Source organism: Mastacembelus armatus, chromosome 7, assembly GCF_900324485.2.
Source record: "Mastacembelus armatus chromosome 7, fMasArm1.2, whole genome shotgun sequence".
Classification (NCBI taxonomy): domain Eukaryota; kingdom Metazoa; phylum Chordata; class Actinopteri; order Synbranchiformes; family Mastacembelidae; genus Mastacembelus; species Mastacembelus armatus.
This window is the reverse complement of record NC_046639.1, coordinates 17,995,144-18,014,802: the sequence shown is the minus strand read 5'-3', so window position 1 is coordinate 18,014,802 and position 19,659 is coordinate 17,995,144. Positions and strand designations below refer to the sequence as shown.

General features: G+C 40.9%; 2 protein-coding genes across 4 annotated transcripts; one reads left to right on the top strand and one right to left on the bottom strand.

Moving 5' to 3' along the window:
* Positions 1-388: 388 nt before the first annotated feature.
* Positions 389-11,451, bottom strand: LOC113145588 (deoxyribonuclease-1-like 1). 2 transcript variants are annotated; one of them, XM_026332474.2, is made up of 10 exons: positions 11,091-11,451; positions 6,459-6,630; positions 6,133-6,221; positions 5,811-5,822; positions 4,110-4,196; positions 3,650-3,747; positions 3,449-3,561; positions 2,307-2,464; positions 2,115-2,211; positions 389-2,035 (listed from the first exon to the last, which is right to left on the bottom strand). In XM_026332474.2, the coding sequence occupies exons 2-10, from the start codon at positions 6,621-6,623 to the stop codon at positions 1,904-1,906; spliced, it is 951 nt and encodes a 316-aa protein (XP_026188259.1). In that variant the 5' UTR covers positions 6,624-6,630; positions 11,091-11,451; the 3' UTR covers positions 389-1,903. The 2 variants fall into 2 exon arrangements, with proteins under 2 accessions (XP_026188259.1, XP_026188260.1); XM_026332475.2 differs by lacking the exon at positions 5,811-5,822.
* Positions 11,239-19,444, top strand: snx21 (sorting nexin family member 21). Of its 2 annotated transcripts, none has more exons than XM_026332473.1 (6): positions 11,239-11,307; positions 14,105-14,414; positions 14,624-14,820; positions 15,070-15,211; positions 15,351-15,516; positions 17,301-19,444. In XM_026332473.1, exons 2-6 carry the CDS (start codon positions 14,138-14,140, stop codon positions 17,824-17,826), a joined length of 1,308 nt encoding a protein of 435 aa, XP_026188258.1. In that variant the 5' UTR covers positions 11,239-11,307; positions 14,105-14,137; the 3' UTR covers positions 17,827-19,444. The 2 variants fall into 2 exon arrangements, with proteins under 2 accessions (XP_026188258.1, XP_026188257.1); XM_026332472.1 differs by lacking the exon at positions 11,239-11,307 and adding an exon at positions 12,429-12,576.
* Positions 19,445-19,659: the final 215 nt, after the last annotated feature.

The following is a 19,659-nucleotide window of genomic DNA, read 5'->3' as shown; positions in this document are numbered from 1 at the left end:
CGGCGCCTGCAGACGCAACGAAATCCACCTGGAAACAAATCTTTTTTCTACATAGTTCTGGAGCTGAACTATGTAGTAAATAATTATAAACTATAATATATAATTTAACTAAAGCTTTTTAAATAGCAATACCGAAAAAAAATATTATTTCCATTATCAATTCTCTATAAACTTAACATTTTTGTGTTTTTGACTTTTTGGTAAACAGCATTTTTTTTTTACATTTAATGAACTGAACAATATACTGTTAAAGAAAATAATTTATCTTCCAAATATGTGTGTGTGACACATGCATCATGCAATAACAACAGCTTAAGCATTTAAAATCCAACTTTTAAAAAAAACTTTACTGAATATTTAAAAACATGAATCATGTTCCCGATATTTACATCAGTTTCTGTACAGACACGAGATGGTAATTTTAAAAAAAAAAATTCAACAACAGAAAACAGATTCACCTGCTAAAAACATCTCTGCAGCCATTTGTTCAATATAGTGTGTGTACATTCATCAACAGAGAGTGAAGAATGAAAACCCCAGGACCTGATGACTGCTGCTTCACCTTTGGATAAAAACCAGACAATCCTGGGGCAGCGATCAGAGTTACTGCTTTATTATTGAATTATTAATTGCTAATAAACTGTCTGTTCTTTATAAGTGTTATTGTCAGTACAGATTCATTTTGATCAGCATTAAAGGATCATTTTGGTTTATACAAACTTAGGCTGCTTGAGCTATTCTCATGACCTTATAAACTAAAAAGATCCATCAGAAAAACTACAAAAATAAATGCTAAGTCGTAATAAGTTATAGTGATAAAAAGCCTATAATGAGTGTTCTTAATATATGGCTTCTATCAGCCAGTGAGTAAAGTGTTTATCAAAGCGTCCGTAGACAACCAAGTCCTCCTGTTGACATATTGCTATTTCAGTTAATGAAAAATCAGCTTTAAATGTATAAAAACATGTCTTCATAGGAGGAGTCAAAGTCACTTCTTAAATGATTGTTTACAGCTTGCAAATACTAAAAACGAGCATTTAAAATGTTTCCATTACCATAGTTGTTTGGTCGTGGTTTTGGCACCTAAGACGGATGTTTTCTGTGAGTCTGTTGCAAAAAATCTGACATTTTACTACAAATCTGAATGTTTTGATTTTAAAGTTCCCGTGCACTCACAAGTCTCTGTGACGTGATTCACAGTACAAAAAAATGTAAGTGGTCGTAAGTGTCCTACATTTTTGAATTTGTTCACTCTTACAAATACATTTCTGTGCTTTTGGTGCATGAAAATCCAAACAGTAAACATCCTTTTTAAATTGAATGTGTTCAGAGATTTTCTTTTTTCCCAACCTCCTGACTAAAATGTGGAGCTAACATGTTTGTTTCCATCCACCGGTTTTGATTTGCAGTTGCACATAAATAAAATCTGAGCCACAAATTGCAAACGTTGGACAGATCAATCAATCAATCACTTGCTGCATTGAATCAAAGAGATCGTGATGTTTAACAATAGGCCTAATGTACATTATCTGAACATATCAATCATCTTTTTCCTGGGGATGATCAGGACTTGGATGGGTTTGTGCGAATTTAGACTCAAAGCTTCTTGGCAGAAATGAGCCCCGCATAGTGTGTTACTGCTGGACATTGTCTTTGTTATGTTGTGATAATAAAGTTGGTCACTTTGAAAGAGACGTTGCTTCGATAAGTGAAGGTTTGAAACTAGGACTGCAGAATTAAAGTATCATTTAGAGGTGATGTGGGAGGAAAATGGGCTGTTAAAAAACGGCAGACTGCCTCTTTAATCCTTCTCCTGAGGCAGGTAACGGCTCAGTCAGGTGTTTTACTTTGGTCATGTGACACAGTCACCTGTACATGCAGGTGAAGAGACTTGACCAGACGATTACAGAGAGGACAGGAAGGACTGAACAAACACAGAGGCGCTGAGCAGGATCAGGATGGGTGTGGCCTGAAGGAGAAGGGCGGAGCTCTTTAGCATCACCTCCACAGGGAAGTGGTCGCTCACCTCCAGCACCTGGCAGACAAAAGCAACAGAGCCCAGAGTCAACATCTTGTCTGCACATCCATTACAGAATAAAAGCATTTGGACATACCCTGGTCCTGGGGAGTTTGAACTCTTTGCCAAAGTCAAAGACTTGTGCAGAGAACGGTTCGATCGCCTTCAGGAAGGGCTGTCCATACACCACGATCCTGACACACAGATGAGCACAGAAAAAGGTGACTCTTGCTCAAAGATACAAGGTTAAAACAAACTATTCCTTCTCTGGTCTCTCTTGCACACACACCTGTCATAAGCACAGTTGACTATGCCCTTGACAGTGGTGTCCACTCTGTCTCCGATCAGCCAGGAGAAATCTGAAATGGTGAACAGTCGGATGTTTTTCTTGTCGGACCGGGTCATATAGGCACAGGCGGCGTGGAAGTCCCCCAGTAACATCACATTCTGAGAAATACAAACAGATCAATATGTCAGTTCAGCGGCAAGAAGCTGGTCCATCTCTGCTTTCATTGTGACAGCTGAACGATGCGCTTTGTTCATGTTGAGTGTATTCATCACTACTACCTGATCACCTCTATCTATCCTTCTTCTAATTCATTTCTCAGCTCAGAAATGAGGAAAAACCAGCAAAGGATGGAATTTTATTTCCAGGCACACAGACATTTTCTTTACGTTCGAACTGCACACTGTCAGCACACTGACACCATGAGAGATCAGGAGAGACACACCTCAGGCTGTGTAGACTATAAAACTTGTGATATGACACCAACGCATCCTCATAAGTGTGACTAGATAGCCTCTGTATCCAAAGCTCATTTAGTACAGCACTGATCAGGGTTTAGCTGCAGTATAAACTAGGTTTAAACTGTGGGACTCTAACTAACCTCTGAGAGAAATGACCCAGTTATTCTCTGTTTAAAACATGCACAGAGTCAGGACAGCTCCTATTATCATGTGAATGAACCTCATGAAAAGAGGAATCTGAAGGTTTATTCACAGTATTGCAAGGAAACAAGAGTCTAGCACTGAGTGTGTGTTTGTATTTATGTGTATCTCAAAAACTCACACTGCCCGTGTTCCTGTGTGGCCCTGGATGGGCTGTGGTCATCTTTTTCAATGTGAATGCACCTTATAGGTTGGCGACAATTTTTAAATTCTGAACTGACTGTTTGGGTTAGTTTGAGGTTTCATAGACAGGCCACTAATTTGAGGAAATGAAACATAAAACTGAGTTTCTGTGGAGCTAGTGCGAATGGAAACTAACAAGCTTCCACATGAGCTGGAGAAATTTAAGTTTCAGAAAGTCCTTTGCACATATCCCTCCATAACCCAGTGTAGAGGAGACAATCAGTTTGTTTACTGACCAGTAAAACAACAGAAAACAATCTGCGCTGGTAACGTGAAATGAAAATGAGCTTCCCTCCTCACCGTGTTGTTCCATTTGGTGCTGACTTCCTTAAACACTTCGTAGAGCTGGTCGATCTCCTGCACGGCCTTCAAGGGGTCGCTGTGCAGGGGCACCAAAATAAACTCCTTGATATCTGCAGAAAGAAGGAAGAAAAACAGGCAGCTGTTAAATACTGGGGCACAGGAGACACAGCACAGTCTTTCTGGAAAGTTTTCACCGACCGGTTTTGTTGCTTTGGAACTGAACGACGAACGGGTCTCTGACGAATTTGTTGTTGCTCTTGTACTGATACTGACCCGTCAGTTGCACGGCCTGCGTCCTGGTCAGAGGAAAAACAGCTCAGCTCGACTTGTCTTTATTGTAAATTACACAGTGAAGTAGACAACAGGACATTGATGTAATCCCCTCCCTTTCATTATCTTCTACACACTGGAATAATATTCATCAAGCAGGGAAAAACAGTAAGATGAAGGTTTCTGGGCTGTAACAGTATAGTACTTTTTTTTTCTCTTATCTCTTTAAATCACAAACTTCAGGCTTTTTTTTTTTTTTTTTTTTAAATCTAATATTATTCTCATTTTACAAAAATCTTCCCTCACAGTTGTTTTTCTTCCAATAGACTCACATTTATATGCCAGTATTTTATTCCTTATTCATACACACATATATTCAGAGCCTTACCTGTAGAGGAAAACGTACTGCTGCATGTCGTCCGGAGAGTTTCCCAGACCCCGACTGGACACTGATTGGTAGTAGGACTCGTCATACCTCAACACAACAGACAAACAAGCTGCTGATTACTCAAACAAAGCACAGAGACCTCCACTCTTGACCAGTTTATAACCAGTTTGACCAGTTTAGAACAGCTTGCTGCTGCTCTGAAGCTGTACAGACTCAAAACATCTGCACAAGAAAAGATATTGTCTGTTTTACGATAAAAGCACCACTAATAATCTCTTTCCCAGGTTGTGATCGTTTCTGATGTGGACAGTTGGCAGGCTGAGAACCAAGTAACAGAGGGTTGCTGGTTCTTTTACTTTTCCTCTGCTAATACACAAGCAGCACAAACAGGGGCTGATGTGATGGGGGGGTCTGTTTCTGCAATCTTTGAAATTACTGTAATAATTTGCTGTATTTTTATTTGCTGATAATTTCTACTTTCACTATAACAACTTATATCTAAAATCGTGTACTAGTGGGGAGCTTTCAGTTAGTGTAGGTCCAATATTAGCCTTTCCATGATAAACAACCTGTTTCTATAGAGCCACTATTAATAACAGTGCTAACGAACAATTAAGAAATATTAAATCATGCTTCATATCTGATGTGGATAAGTGGTTTGTACCCTCAGACCCAGGGACACCAGTGGGCATGCAGTTGTTCAGTCAACAGAATTTCCCATGTTTCCATTAATACCAAACAGGCCTAACTTTTAGTAGATTTGATACCAACCACCATAGATTATAAATAAATTATTCAGCGACAAATCAGGATGGGAAAAGACTGATTGGTCCATGTTAGACATCGGCAGAAAGAAACCAGCTTCCCGCTGAGCGACACAAACCCTTGTTCCAGCAATTTAACTGGAACAATTTAAGTCAGGCCTTCTCCAACGTGTCCATTCTCAGCACATCTGTCCACATCTGTAGTAATAATCTGATCCTGGTTCACATCTGATCGGTCTTTTCACCAGGGGGTTAAATCATTAATTAGTTTCCATTGATCTGGCTTTTCTGACCAGTTTTACCAGAACTGAGCACTAAAATTTATTGGTGCTTATGTAAAAAGGTTAGACATTAATGATGGTTAAAAATTGTTTTGAGCCAACCAATCATTGCTAACGAGAGAAACAGATTTATTACCCAGAAATAATTTACTTTGAGTTCATGTTTAATCAGGTGAACCTACTACATTACCAGACCTTAGTTAGTTAATCTTAATGTCCGATTAACTAGCCTGTTAGCTGACGATCACCATAAAACATAAACTGAAAATAAAACTGAATGTTGTTCAGAATGATGATGGATATTTGATGAAATGATTTATACTGTATTACTGAAGACTGTTCTTTTATTTAACAGCTAAATAAATGATCCACAGTGTGAGATCATTGTGAGTGTGAGACATGGTGCTCGGTGGATCTTTATAACGCTGAGCTCAACGCGAACCTTGTCACTGTTACAAACTCCACTGGTGATAAACCTGCTGATGCCGATTCGAGTCTGATCTGCTGAGACAGATCCGGTTGAGAGTCAGGTGACTTGTTTTATTAACAGTGACGCCGCTGTTATTACAGGAATTAGTGTTAGTGAAGAGGGTAGGTAAAGGAGATTGGAATGATTGATTAGATGATGTTTCACATGCTCATAAAATCCACTGTACCTGTCAGTTCCCCTGTTGGAGACAGACACATAGTGATATCAAAAGAGTACATTCATTCTTAAATCCTTCAGTTTAGTTAGCAAAGTTCACTCATTCTTAATAAAGACAAGTTTTATTATATGAAACCCACATTCAGCACCACCTTATACTACTGTGTATTATTAGAAAGCAGTAGGAACCATTCATGTGCAAAAAGGCCTCCAGGTATTTCTGACCACTGGTTTAAACACAGGCCAATACTAAACTCCTGCCTGCAGCCTGAGCCCTACCAGGGATCTACGGGGTCAGTGAGTGTGACCCTGCTCTGCAGTTTTCACTATACCTGTTGAGAGATGCCAGCAGAGCTTTGACGGCTTTACCAGTCGGATCAATCACGTCCTGCAGGAGACAGATATCACACCGAGACACCACCTGTGACACAGGCACACAGAAAGCAAGCTATAGAAAGCTCGGCCAACAGAAAACCAGGATGACACTTCATAATACAGCCCACATTTCACACGGTAACATAAGTAAGGTACTAATGAAGTAGTAACTGGTCCCAACTGATACTTTAAATGTAGGTATGACGGATCAAAATAAGACTTAAAGCAACAAATGAACAGCAACCATACACACATCTGCCTTTGGAAGTGGAAATGTTCATACCCGTGTTAGAGTGTGTGTGACTCTGTAGTTTGCTAATTTCTTCGGGCTCATTTTCTGCACATTGTAGGAGCAGATCCTGACTCCAGAAACTGTTGCTCTCCCAACAAAGAGGAGGAGGAAAGAAAGGAGGAGGAGGAGAGGAAGATAAGGACAGCACCACCTCATGGCTGGACTGTAGAGAGAGCAAAAAGACAAATTAATTGGCATCATGGGCCGTGTCCATAACAAAACATATAACCGCACTTGTTTTTGTTGAAGGTTCTTCACATTTCTACAGACCGCTAACATGGAGGTTAACTTTTCAGATTTTTAAAACACTGGGAAAAGCTTCAATGAAGAAATATCGTCTGCAGCTACAGACACAACATGACATGATTATTAGTTCACAGCAACAAACCGGTGCAAGAAAAACATAGTGACACACCCATTTTTGTTTGTGAGAGAGGAGCAAATATTCAACGTGGGCAGTATTTGTTTCTATCAGTCTATGACAAGAATAAACATCTGAGTCTTTGTTATCAGACAGAACCGATCTGTGAGTGTCACTGTGCTTTTTTTTTTTTTTTTTTTTTGAGCTGATGCAACAGAAAACCTGAGCACTCATTCAGAACTGAGCTGACCCTGGTGGTCACTGACAGCAACAAGATTTACACAAGGTCATTCTGAGAACTGCCCTTGTGACAGCGCTCAGCAGCCACGGCCATGTGGCGGAGTCAATACGCAGAAAAGATGTTTCATAAAGGAGAAAGAGGAAGAACCGAAATGCAAAATGTATATCATGACAGAATGTAGACAAACCTGTTTGTATTGTGTGATATATCCCAGGTGAAATTCTAAAGGGATGTTCTGAGTTTAACTCTGTTAAGCTGATCAGTTACTGGTGCCAGGAAAATCCCCCAGAGATTTATAAATGCAGGGGGGAGCAAACCTGATGACGTGTTCAATGAAGAATTAGATAAGGAAAAAAAAAAAAAGAGTAAAGTATTGAGCCCTGTTCAGACTGGACTGACACTGCAGGAGGAGATGGGGGGATATTCAATGCACAGTCAGGGTGGTATTTTAACCATCAAATGACAGTGAGACCTGTAGTAAGTATAAGGTGTTTTGAAAGTACTCAAATAAAATGCAAATTCCTCGTATTTATACTTAAGTTTGGCACTGCAGAAACGCACTGAGGTACTCTGCCACGAAAAATAAATAAATGGTTGAACATCAATAGTGTGTGTGTTTTCCAGGTGGATGAGCTGCATTGCTAAACAAAACCACACATGACAAAACACTGTGAGTCAGTTCTCAGTGAACTTCCACAGAACAACATGACACCATGAGCTGGTCCTCTGCCGGTGACATTGACAAGCTAAGGTGAGCAGGAAACGCTAAACTGAGTAAATCTGCTTTCTGGAACCATCTGCAGCCGGTAAGAAAAAGATTTTGAAACAACTGAAACAACCTCGACAAGAGAAATACCTTTGTAGCTAACAAAGGACAGGACGTGTTACTGGCCTTTCACAGCAGAGAATGACTGCAGCAAGGATGGTGGGTGCTTTTAAACATTAACTACTGATCTCATTCTGTTCTAGCAAACTTTAACAGCTTCATCGGCTCATTTTAAAAAAAGAAACTGAGCTGAGTGAATGTGGGGGCTGGTCTGACAGGTCTGATGGAGGAGGGTGAGCATGTTCAGACCTGAGGCACAGCAGAGAGACAACACAGCAGTAAAGACTGAGGACATGTTTACTGTGACCCTGTTACCTAAATTCATATTTATCCTCACAATGAAAAACTGGGAACAAGACATGGTACTATTATTTAAATCTGAATGTACTCAGGTGTTCCACCCAGTGTGGTACCTTCAGGTAACCACCACAGACATGGATGATAAACTTGAACTACAAACTGTAGAAAAATTCAAATACAGCAACACCAATTTCACCCAGAGGTTGGACCAGAACATAACTGACTTCTTAACCCAACATTCTGCTGTTCGAACTTTCTTATTGTATTGGCCACTTGTGTCTACTGGTGATGCCAGCGCCACGCGGCTTGCGAAGAACGAAGACTGGATCTCTAGAACAGGTCTGTGTGATAGAGCAGAGTTACAGCTCAAAATGACCTGCACCATATTGTGTGTGTGTGTGTGTGTGTGTGTGTGTCTATGTTCTCCAAATTCAAACAGTATCATTTACTGTTACAGGACGTACAGACTGCAGTAATGCATAGTAAAAAGTAGATGCGTTTAGAGCAGAAGAGGAAGTTTTTATAGCGTCTCTAGCTGATATTAATAAATAAGGAACTTGAAGATTGAAGACGTAAAATTTGCCTGTTGAATCAGTCATTTGGTCTCACAGTGTGTCAGTTTTAACCTTTTCAGCCCCTCCCAGGTTTGTAGGTGGTGGAACCAGTCGAATGACTTCTGTTCAAACAACAGCCCTGACATCTACACACCAGCCCACATCATTTTTTTTTTTTTTTTTTTAAACCTGCAACATAAAATAACTTTCAGAAATATCATATAGTGTGACTGTCAGATTCATCATTTCGCTCCTTTTCCAGGCACAAATACTGAACGCTCTGTGGTTCACACTTCTGCCTCTCCCTGTTTTACATCACTGTAAACTGCATATCTTTATGTTTACTGTGGTCACACATAACATATTATATCAGAAACTGAGTTTACTTTTCCAGAGCGTCACTGTATGCTAACATGAGAGATGAATGTGGATTAATTTAGTTATGTTAGACACAGGCGGTGCAAGTGTGAAATAGTGAATGATGGAGCTGCATTTCTCTTAAATGTTTCCCATGCACTGAGAAAGGTAACTGTATATTTGACCTCTGTAAACAGTTTCATATACAAAGTTTTGTGTTTTGTATGAAACCAGTGTCTGGTAAGCCCACATGGACTGGGTGACTTCAGATGTATGACACTCAAAGATTTTTCATTCATTCACTAATAGTGCTCTGTATTCACTAATCATCACTTTACCTGACCAACCATGGAGGTCTACAGCACAGACCAATAAGCTAAACCAGGTTCTGGATTCACACACATTACACTGAGTACACCACATTCATTGTTGCCGTCAGTCTCTGGATGGGATTGGACTCAGTAACACACACATGCTGAATGAGCAGGTGCTGCCTTAAAGGACACGGAAGAAACTAAGAACAGACTCATTGTTTAGTTATTTCCATTTCACTGTTGCTTCAGAACAACAATAAAATGATTGGAAACATAGAAAAAGCAAAACAATTGAAGTGACTTATGAAAAAGGAGGAAAAGAAAGTAAGGTAGGGTTGAAAGGTCACATGCCAAAGAACCAATCATCCACAAGAAGAGTCCTGTTTCAAATCTGAGATGATGCATGTTTGTGGTCCCTTTAGAAAAGACCACCAGCAGCATTTACATGCACGCGCGCGCGCACGCACGCACGCACGCACGCACACACACACACACACACACACACACACACACACACACACACACACACACACACACACAACTAAAACAAAAGCACATCTGATGTATAAAAAAAAAAAAAAGGTGGCTTGGGATAAATTTTACTTTTAACATCACTTAAGCTTGTTATGTTCACTACTGACTCCTGATAAAGACAAACCATATCGGTAAAATGTGACTTTGGGCATTCTGGCAAACAGACTTTTAACAGATTTTAAGTTTTGTTGTTTCATCACCTTGTGTGTGGACACAAGTTACATGGAATTAAAAGCAGCAGCTCCATCACGTGTTTAAACAATCCCCTGTCAAATTAGACTGTCTGGGGAGTATCCACTGATAAATCTCTGCTTGACCTAATGACCCTACAGTACATCCCCACACAGGCTGAGTCTTGAATTAACAAGAGCAGTTTAGCTTTAACACTGGAATTCTTCAAATGCGACCAATCAAAATAAAAACTTTCTAAAGTCTTTTTGGTGTTTTAACATCACACCTAGACTTTTCTGCTTGTGTGTTTACAGGATTATGAGATAAACTCTAATGTCCCATATATTTCATTTGATCAACACATGACACAGAGAGTTCTCAATGTTTGTATCACACATATTCACAAAAAATCAGACATATTTAGCACCTTTATCTCAATCTCGGATCACATTTTCAAAAGTCTAGGATGAGATAAAATAAAGCCTCTACAACTCGGCCAGGCCTTCGCACTACCAAGCAGCATTTGCATGTTATAATATAATTACTGTAGATGCAATATTCTTTTACTTTTTGGCTGAATCTGGTTTGACTGCTTCACCCAAAGTAAATTTTCTACAAACTACATTTGTCATACAGTCAGACTATTGTGAAGTAAAGGAGGACGTTTAAAGGAGACAAAGGACTTGGATTAAAAAAAATTAAAAAAAATCAAAACCAACACACACACAGACACACACACACACTAAAAAACATTACATAACGCACAAACATACAACACACAGTCGGCCCTACACCTTAATCTGGGTCACATGCTTGACTCTCAGGCTTCAAAACCACTTCTTCAAACTCTGAAACCGTGAAACAGAACAAGAGCACAGACATTAAACACAGCGCCAGCAGCTACTACTGGTCCTGGTCCAGGTACAGGATCCAGTACTCAGTGCTGGTGCTGCTGGTTTTCTTACCGGTTCAGGTAAGTGGAGGGTCGACCGTGTGCCACCGCAGTTGCTGAAACTTTGCTGACTGCTGTTACACCTGGGCGGACTCTCTTCACCTGTTTTTACAGCCTGCCCACTCTACTGCACCTTCCTGGTCCTCTCAGGTGGGCCACGCCTTCCCGAACTGCTGCATTCAAGGACCGTTGGAAAGGCAGAGTTCCTGTGGTGGCTGTCTTTCAGGTGGGTAAGTACAGCAAGTTTGGGGTTCCTTCTTTTTTTTTAACAACCTGAATAAAAATCAAAGGAAAATTCTACTCTTTTCATACGATTTAATATGATATTATGCTGCTTTTGTGTTGTACTGGTACAAGTGGAAGAACTGGATGACGCCCGATTGCTCAACATTTTGTCACAGTCATTAAACTCCAGTTTGAACTTGTCCTGTAGAAATCCCACAATTTCATAATCATCAGTATAAAATTGACTTCCAGGAACACTGCATACGATTATACCTGGTGTAATTAGTACAAAAACACCACTACACCTACTAAAGTTAAGTAAAATAGTTTTGGTGAAAGGTAAGGGATGTTTTGTGGTAAATTTTGCTTCAAAATATTTGATTTTACTTTATAGTAAAAGAGATAGGAAATATGATAACACAACATGAGTACATATGTTGTTTTATTTAAATGTGACAAGAGTGGCATAAAAGGTCACACAACAAATGATAGCATGATGTTGTACTACACTGCATTATTTGATGAGCTTTTTCTGGATAAACAATTATATGAAACCTGCGCTGTGTTTTAGGAATCAAATTGTTTTATGAGGCATTTAGACTTTATTGGTGACCAGCAGCCTAAAAAGTAATGTCTCCAAAATAAAAGTAGCTCCAGTTCTTCTGGTTCCTCTCATCCCCATGATCTCTGCTTAAAGGTAACTCTACATTTTACAACCAAAAAGTCCAAATGAGCAGCAGAGAAACTGAGTCAGTGTCCCAGAGACACAAACATGGTCCAGATGGAAGGTTGGTTCTAAACCAGCTGTTGTTCTTTTGGCGGATTAAAGGGTTTTTAAGCTTTTAAAGGTTAAAATTGACCCAGTGGATTTATGATACATGTCTAAATACATGAGAGGAGAAAAGTGATCAGATAAATGCAGTGCAGTAAAAAGTACATGTTTGTCTGTGAGATGCAGTGAAGTCCAATGATGAAGTACCACAAAATGAAAATACTCAGGTAAAGTACAAATACCTCAGCGTGAGTTTACAGACGGAACCTGAGTAAATGTTGTGGACTAGAGCCGCAGATTGGCCGCCCCCTAGTATCCGGACCTCCTTATATGGCAAGAGTCCGAGCTGCGGGCTGAGCCGGGAACAGCTTCAGGAATTGGGACACAGGGTCTGCGGGACCCCGGGAACACTAACAGGACGGTCCCGCACGGAGCTCTGCACTTCAGCTGTACCCGCTGGGATGGCTCACCAGGAGCGGTCACAGGCATCTTGAACCTCGGGGTGAGCGGTCCCGGGCTGCGGGCAGAACCGGACTGTTTCACTTGGACTCAGACTGGAAACTAAGTTGTTAGCTAACGCTAGCTGGTTTGCTAAGTTACTGAGCTAACGGGTTAGCCACTTCATTCACTCAAGGGGAACAGAAAAACGACTGCGCCGCTTTAAACTGCTTTTTAAAAGCTTAAACTCGGGGTTTCCCGTGCTCAGGTGGATTACCTGGGCCGCGGCCACCAAGGTAGACTAGTCTGAACCCCGCGGTGATAAGTTGTTTAGCTAACTTACCGTTAAGACTAGCCGACATGTAAAGTTGGCAGCTAGTTGCTAACTTTGCTAACAGCGTTAGCACCTGTTTTAAAAGTATATAACTGTTATTTGTAACTTAAATAAACACAACAAATTATAGTTATTAATTCATTTGTTAACCAGCAGTTAGTTAACTCATCCCTGCGCTGCTTTCACCGACGCCACGTAAACTCTCCTCCTGTTTCCTAAATTAGTTTTTGTAGTTATCCAAGAAGACAGAAATGAAATGGACTTGGGATTAGCAACGTGTTATTTTTTCATTTTCTCTTGATTCGTTTCCTTCAGCAGCAAAGCGAGAAAACATTCAGTTTTGACAGTTTTTGATATCAGCTGTTATTGAGGTAAGGTCAGTTAAACAAGTAATCACTGGGGAACAAATCTAATAGCTGTTTACTAGTTGATTATTAAATAGGTTGAATATTTAAATATTTGTGCACATGTTTCTGAACCTCATTATCTGCGGCTTCTGACTGCTGATTCATCCGTAAATAATAGATGTTCTTTTACATTAATAAACAGAACCGTGTCATGTGTAGGGGTCTATGTATTTATGTACTTTCCACTGGGTCTCAGATAAAACTGTGCTGGTGACTTCCAGGCGTGTACCTGCCTGATGTGTTAACACTGAATCTCCGACTGAAGGAAGCTCCGCAGGATCACTCCTTGCCATGCGCTTTGTTTTCCTGGCTGCAGGGTGACTTAGCAATACGCTGCATTATTCATGTGTGACATGATTTCCATTCAGCTCTGTAACAGGAGCCAAAACCCAGACTGCTGCCTTTCTTGTGCCCATCAGTGTATTTGTAGAGCTCAGAGGTGACCAAACATTTTCTGTGATTTGCTTTGTAGAAGTCAGCATGTTGAGCTTTACTGTAGGTTTTTTTATGAAGAGTTTGGCCTCAGGTTTCATGGTGATAAAGTGGCGGTAAAGGCTGGTAATGCTGTATTCAGAGACTGTGCTGGGTTTAATGATCCTGACGTGCTTTGAAATCTCCATTATCTCGAAAGGACCCATATACTAGGACATTCTTTGTATTAGGGAGTTGGGGGAAAATATTGGGTAGTCTTGGGGCTGATGAAACTCGGAGGGGAAGTTAAACTTTACAGATGAAATTTTGTTAATCTGAGCAAACTGCTGTGAAACAACCAGGTGGCTGACAGGTGATTAATGACCCTACAACTGTTGATTTATAAAAGAAATCCCTCTGTTCTTCTATTGGTTCTTCAGCACCTTACCTCCTTGCTGTGGCCAAGTGGAGTCATGGCTTCCCGTCTGTTGGGCCGTCTGAAGCGTTCACTGTTTAAAGATGGTCCAGGGATGGGACCTGAGCCGGAAGTAGGAGGCAGACAGGGGGAGGAGTTTAATGAGGACCGCTGGGAGGCAGAGCTGGAGGAGGAGGAGGAGTGTGTGACGGAGCGTCTTGGGGGGATGCTGTGCTTCAGCAGCGGAGGAGCAGAGGACGAAGGTGAAGGATCGGGGCTTGACAGTGACTCCGACTTCCTAGGAGAGTCGATGGAGGAGGGGCTCAGCAGCACAGGTCTGCTCATTTACCACAGCAGCAAAAACATTGTAGTACTAGTTTGTTACAGTGTTTTATTTGCTTCCAGCAACATCACAAACTTGTAAATGGCAGCAGTGGAGAGATCAGGATGCTTCCCATCAACATAGAAACATCAGACCTGACTCAAACATCAGGGCATTAAATCTGGGATGTGGATGCAGCTAAACAAATTGTTTTGTTGGCAGACACCAGTCCTGTGGGTGTGTCTCCTGTTGGTCCCTCTCCTTCCTCACTGTTGACCCGGCAGCTCCAGGAGAGCTGGAGGAACCTGCGTGGACTCAGGGGGGAAAGTCCCGTCCCCTCTGGGAAACGACTGACAGAGAGCTTGTTGTTTGAGGTGACCGATGCCAGTGTGGTACAGGACAGCTCCTCAAAATACGTGGTGAGTTCAAACCCACAGGGGGAAGTTCAGCTGTAGGCCAGACAAACAGAAATGAGATCTTTATGATTAAACACGAATGCATCATTGCAGCAGACCTTATTAATCTGTACTTTCAGCTTCATGCCTCCATGACTCCCAGAAGAGACATTTCAAATATCACAAACCCATTTTCTGAATTGATCAGATCCACTGTCATTATAGAGGAGAACCATTTGTTCTTACAGCTGTTCTCTTTCATTGTGTCTGCAGCTCTACACCATCCATGTGATCCAGTCCGGTGGCAGCGATAAGACTCCGGCCATCATCACACGCCGATACTCCGACTTCCAGCGGCTCCACGCCACACTGCGCCGTAACCATGGAGACCAGATGGCGCGTGTCTGTTTCCCACGTAAGCAGAACTTGTGTTGTTGCCTGTAGTTTTATAGTCTTTAATGGTGAGAGAGGTGGACTTGTTACTGAAAGGTTGTTGGTTCGACTCCTCGACCCAGCAAGTGAATCCTGACCACTTTCTGTTGTAATATGTGCAGGAAAGAAGCTGCGCAGGAACTTCACGGCGGAGACAATCGCCAAGCGGAGCCGTGCGTTTGAACAGTACCTGTATCACCTGTGTTCATTGCCCACCCTGCGGGGAGCACTGTGCGTCCGGCAGTTCTTCTACCTGAGTGACCTGCAGACGGGACAACTGCTCATCAGGTAACAATTTGAACATCAGGTTTTAGGAGATGAGACTCACACTGATTATGTTCAGTTTGACTCTATCTGTGACACGTTTCTGCTTTTATTCCTTTTATGACATTATAAATTATAACTTTTAGGTTGATATGAACTTGAGCTGTTGTCACTAGACTCTTAAAAAGTCGTTTTATCTGATTGTTGTTTGAGTCCGAGCTCTGTTTATCTGGATACTGACATTTTCATTTTCTATGGAGTATTGGAAATGAAACTTTTTTTCTGCCCTTTATCAGTACTTGAGTAGTAAAATGATCTGCTCTACAAACAGGTTCTGATAGGTAAAGGCTTTGAATCAGTAAACTGATTATTTTGAAGATACTTCCTGTTTATGCACAACGGAAACTAGGGCGTGGAGTTTGCAGAGCAGAAAACATGTTTTTGCTGTAAGCTGTGTGTCTGTACCGTCCTTTCTGTCTCCTCTCGATGCCTGTGTTTACGTTGCTAACCTCAGAGCAGAGTGCGGAGAGAAGGGAAGTTTTTCTCAGAAATGAGCTAAAAATGACCTGGAGGGGTCTGCAGCTGCTGAGTTGGTTTAGTAGTGATGGGCAGATAAAGCCTGATGAAGTGTTGGGGCAGTGACATCTGGTGGTCTGTCCAACACACAGCAGCTCTTAAAGACTGCGGCTGAGTCACTGCGACGGTCCATGGATTTTAATAGTGTTGTGGTCCAATATTCTGCACATTTTCATTAAACAACAGGGGAACATTTTTTGGCTTTTATCAAATCAGCAAGTATGTGGAACACTAAAGAAAATAGTAAATGAACTACATAAATAAAAATAAAACAATAAATAAACTGATCACTTAGGACCAGTCTGCTTTATGTAAACCAAAAAAATGATGTCAGTTTCAGAATCCATCCAGCCCTAAAAAATGTGTTGCTGCTCTGACAATATTTAGTGGCACCAAAATATCTAACTTTTTAAAATCACTTTATCATTGAAGGATATTTATTCAGTGATGCTCCAGCTGTTATAACGTCACTTGTTATTGGGAGTTGTGGTACATCACCATAATTTGGCTGTGGTTGGAGCAGAGCGCCTGAACGCATCTTGAGCCAGTGTGTCAACACAACTAAAACTGTTTATTCCGAACAGCTGGTTAGTTTGTGTTACTGACTCTCACTGAGAGTAACTCAGAACACTTGTAATTTCAGAGGGAAATAATGTGATTCAGATTTTATTTCTCTCCAAGTGCGTTCTCTCCAGTTCGATAAATAAATGAGACAGGTGTTGTACTTGTATAAAGGGTAACACACAGCGGTGGCATCTCGTAGTGTCACCTGACGTTCATTAAATGCAGCAGGAGAAGCAAGAATTCAATGTGGGACTATGTGTGAGCATTTCAGTTTCTGTAATTTTTGACAGAAACATCGTAGGTGATGATCTTTTTGAGATAAAATAATCATTTGAACAGTGAGAAAATGAAAGTTCATTACATTTCTCTGATAAGGGTTGTTCTCAGACTTACGCTGAGCCGACTGTCTGCTCTGAGTTTGAGGCAAATGTTGACCCAGCTGTCTTCACCCACTGTGGTTATTTATTACAAAACCTACAAAGAGACAGTGCTCATTGACAGTGGCTGTTATGTTTCAATCTGAGAGTGAATGTTGTGTGCTTGTTGTAACTGGGAAAGTAGGACAATAGTGCAATGATGCGATGACACATGTCAGTTCGCCACCGCTGTGTGTTGCCCTGAGGACTCCAGGCTGCGGCGAGTTTCAGAGTTTGTCATGTTTCGTTAAGGGTGGGACGTTACCAGGAGGCCTTGGGTCCACTGCTCAACGCTAAGAGACTCCAGCAGAAACTGGGCTGGGCAAGTTACCATGACAACCATGCAGAGACCCTGCCTCCTCCCTCCTCCCATTGGTTCTTTACTCTAGTGGGACTGTCCTGCTGTTTCCAAGAAGTTGACCAGCTGGAGGAGGCCCGAGATCACTGTGACCATGCCCTCCGAGTCCTCATCCCCTCTCAGACAGAAATTAACACAGAGGACATGCCCCGTCCACTTGAGGATAAACCACTCCCACCAGATGACACACCCTTTACACAGACTGATGTATCACCTATGCATTGTGACAGGCCACACCCCCTTCTTTTGCCACTGTTACGGGCGGTGGTTCGGCTTTCATGGCAGACAGGAAGAGACAAGCGGCAATGGGAGGAGCTTCTGCAACAACTGGAGGAGCAGTGGGTGAGGCTAGACAATCAGCCAACAATCAAAGAGTTTCTGGTCAAACACAACCTGCAGGAGGACAAAAGGGACAGCTAGAGCCACACAAACACACACTGCAAAGTACAGTCACTATGGACAGGAGCATCTGGGCCACGTGTCATAATAGTCTGAGGAAAAAGTCATAACCTGATGAGGAAAAGTCAGTATTTTGGGAGTGAAGTCATTATTAAAAATATATTTATGAACGGAGGAAAAATATTTTGAGAAGCAAGTAAAAACTTTGAGAAGAACCTCATCAGCAAAACGATGTGCAGAAGTCGGAAGTTGTAATGTTTCAAGAGAAGGTGAAAAAAAAGTCAGAATATTTCAGCAACCAAGTGAAAATCTTATAATAGAAAAACATTTTTACCAGAATAATCATAGATTGCAAGAAAAGCATGATTTTATCAAATAAGAAAAATTTGTTATATATTTTACTAGATGAGGCAATTTTGTAAGAAAAGGTTGAAATATTACAAGAAAATATGAGAAAGTGTAGTATAAAATATATATTAAAAAGTTTTAAAATATACATATATATATATATATATATAGACATACATATATACATATTAATAAAGTCACGACATGAAAGCTTTTATTTACAGTATTATTTTCCTTACATTTACTGTGCTTGCATATGTGGGATATTTTGGCTTTTTCCAGTGTATTTCTGCACAATAATACCCCTTCAGTCTGTGCATCAATCATCAGTCTGATGCTTCTGCTCAGAAGTTTTCGGTTTTTATTAATAACTTCGACTGCATGAGTATCATAATAGTATAATCCAGCTGTTTTCACAAATCATTGAGTCAGTTAAGGAACAGAACTGAAATGACACTGAACATTCATCATTTTCTACATGTGCAGGCACAGACACTGGAGCACTTTCATTTTAGATTCGAGGGAACAAAATTATTTTATTGCGCTGTGTTTTTAATAGTTTTTGGACAACAATGGTGGTCTATAGCACAGACCAATAAGCTAAACCAGGTTCTGGATTCACACACATTACACTGAGTACACCACATTCATTGGTGCTGTCAGTCTCTGGAAGGGATTTGGATTCAGGAACACACACACACACACACACTCTCCAGCTGCTGCTCCTTTAAAAACAAAGATTTACCTGTTGCCAGTACTTAAGATCCCCCAGTACAGAGGCATTAAGTCGTGTGTGTTTGTTATCAGCACTGATGAATCGCCACACATAGCTGTGCACACCTGGTGAAACACTGACTCATTTCATCAGCACAGTCATCGGGTTCATGTTTTTGAGGTAAAATCTGCTGCTTTGCCAGTGATCAGCGGGTGGTTTATGTCGATGTAGTTACTATGGCGACCTGTGATTTTAGTGGTGACCTGGAGAGGATGACGGGATAAGGTACAGAAATAGATTTTCATGAGCAGGGAAAGTGTGCAACACGTGTGATATTTGAGTTTTGCTTTTGTGTGTGAACATTTCTCCTTGTGCAAAAACTAAAGGTTAATAAGGGAACGTTATTTGCACATTAACAACTTTACAAAGTGGGGAAATGATAAAACAATAGATTTGAGTGATAAGTTGAAAATTATGGACTATGCACATGTACAGATCTATGCATTAAGCCTGTGTTCATGTATCTTAAGTGTAAAAGCTGATTACTTTAGTTTTAATAAAAATTTAAGATGCGAACGTTTCTCAGCTCTGATATATATTCATTCTTACTATGAGAAATGACAACACAGCTCTCTGTGCTGTCATTTCTTGCTTTGTCTCCATTTTCTGGACACACTTGCACATGAGACACCGTGAAACGTTTTGGTTCTGTGTGTTTGAATCTGAGGTCGACAAGAAGGAAACTGTTGGGGAAAATAATGTGAAGTTGTGCATGTCATTTTTTTGATGGA

What these genes read in the sequence shown, in the direction of transcription:
- LOC113145588 (XM_026332474.2), bottom strand. Translation starts at nt 6,623, where the DNA reads ATGAGGTGGTGCTGTCCTTATCTTCCTCTCCTCCTCCTCCTTTCTTTC. An exon ending in CAGTACGTTTTCCTCTACAG is followed by an intron (nt 3,748 to 4,109) that starts GTAAGGCTCTGA and finishes TCCTCTGACCAG; the next exon opens with GACGCAGGCCGTGCAACTGA. An exon ending in TCAAACTCCCCAGGACCAGG is followed by an intron (nt 2,036 to 2,114) that starts GTATGTCCAAAT and finishes TTTGTCTGCCAG; the next exon opens with GTGCTGGAGGTGAGCGACCA.
- snx21 (XM_026332473.1), top strand. Translation starts at nt 14,138, where the DNA reads ATGGCTTCCCGTCTGTTGGGCCGTCTGAAGCGTTCACTGTTTAAAGAT. An exon ending in ACAGCTCCTCAAAATACGTG is followed by an intron (nt 14,821 to 15,069) that starts GTGAGTTCAAAC and finishes TTGTGTCTGCAG; the next exon opens with CTCTACACCATCCATGTGAT. An exon ending in ACGGGACAACTGCTCATCAG is followed by an intron (nt 15,517 to 17,300) that starts GTAACAATTTGA and finishes TGTTTCGTTAAG; the next exon opens with GGTGGGACGTTACCAGGAGG.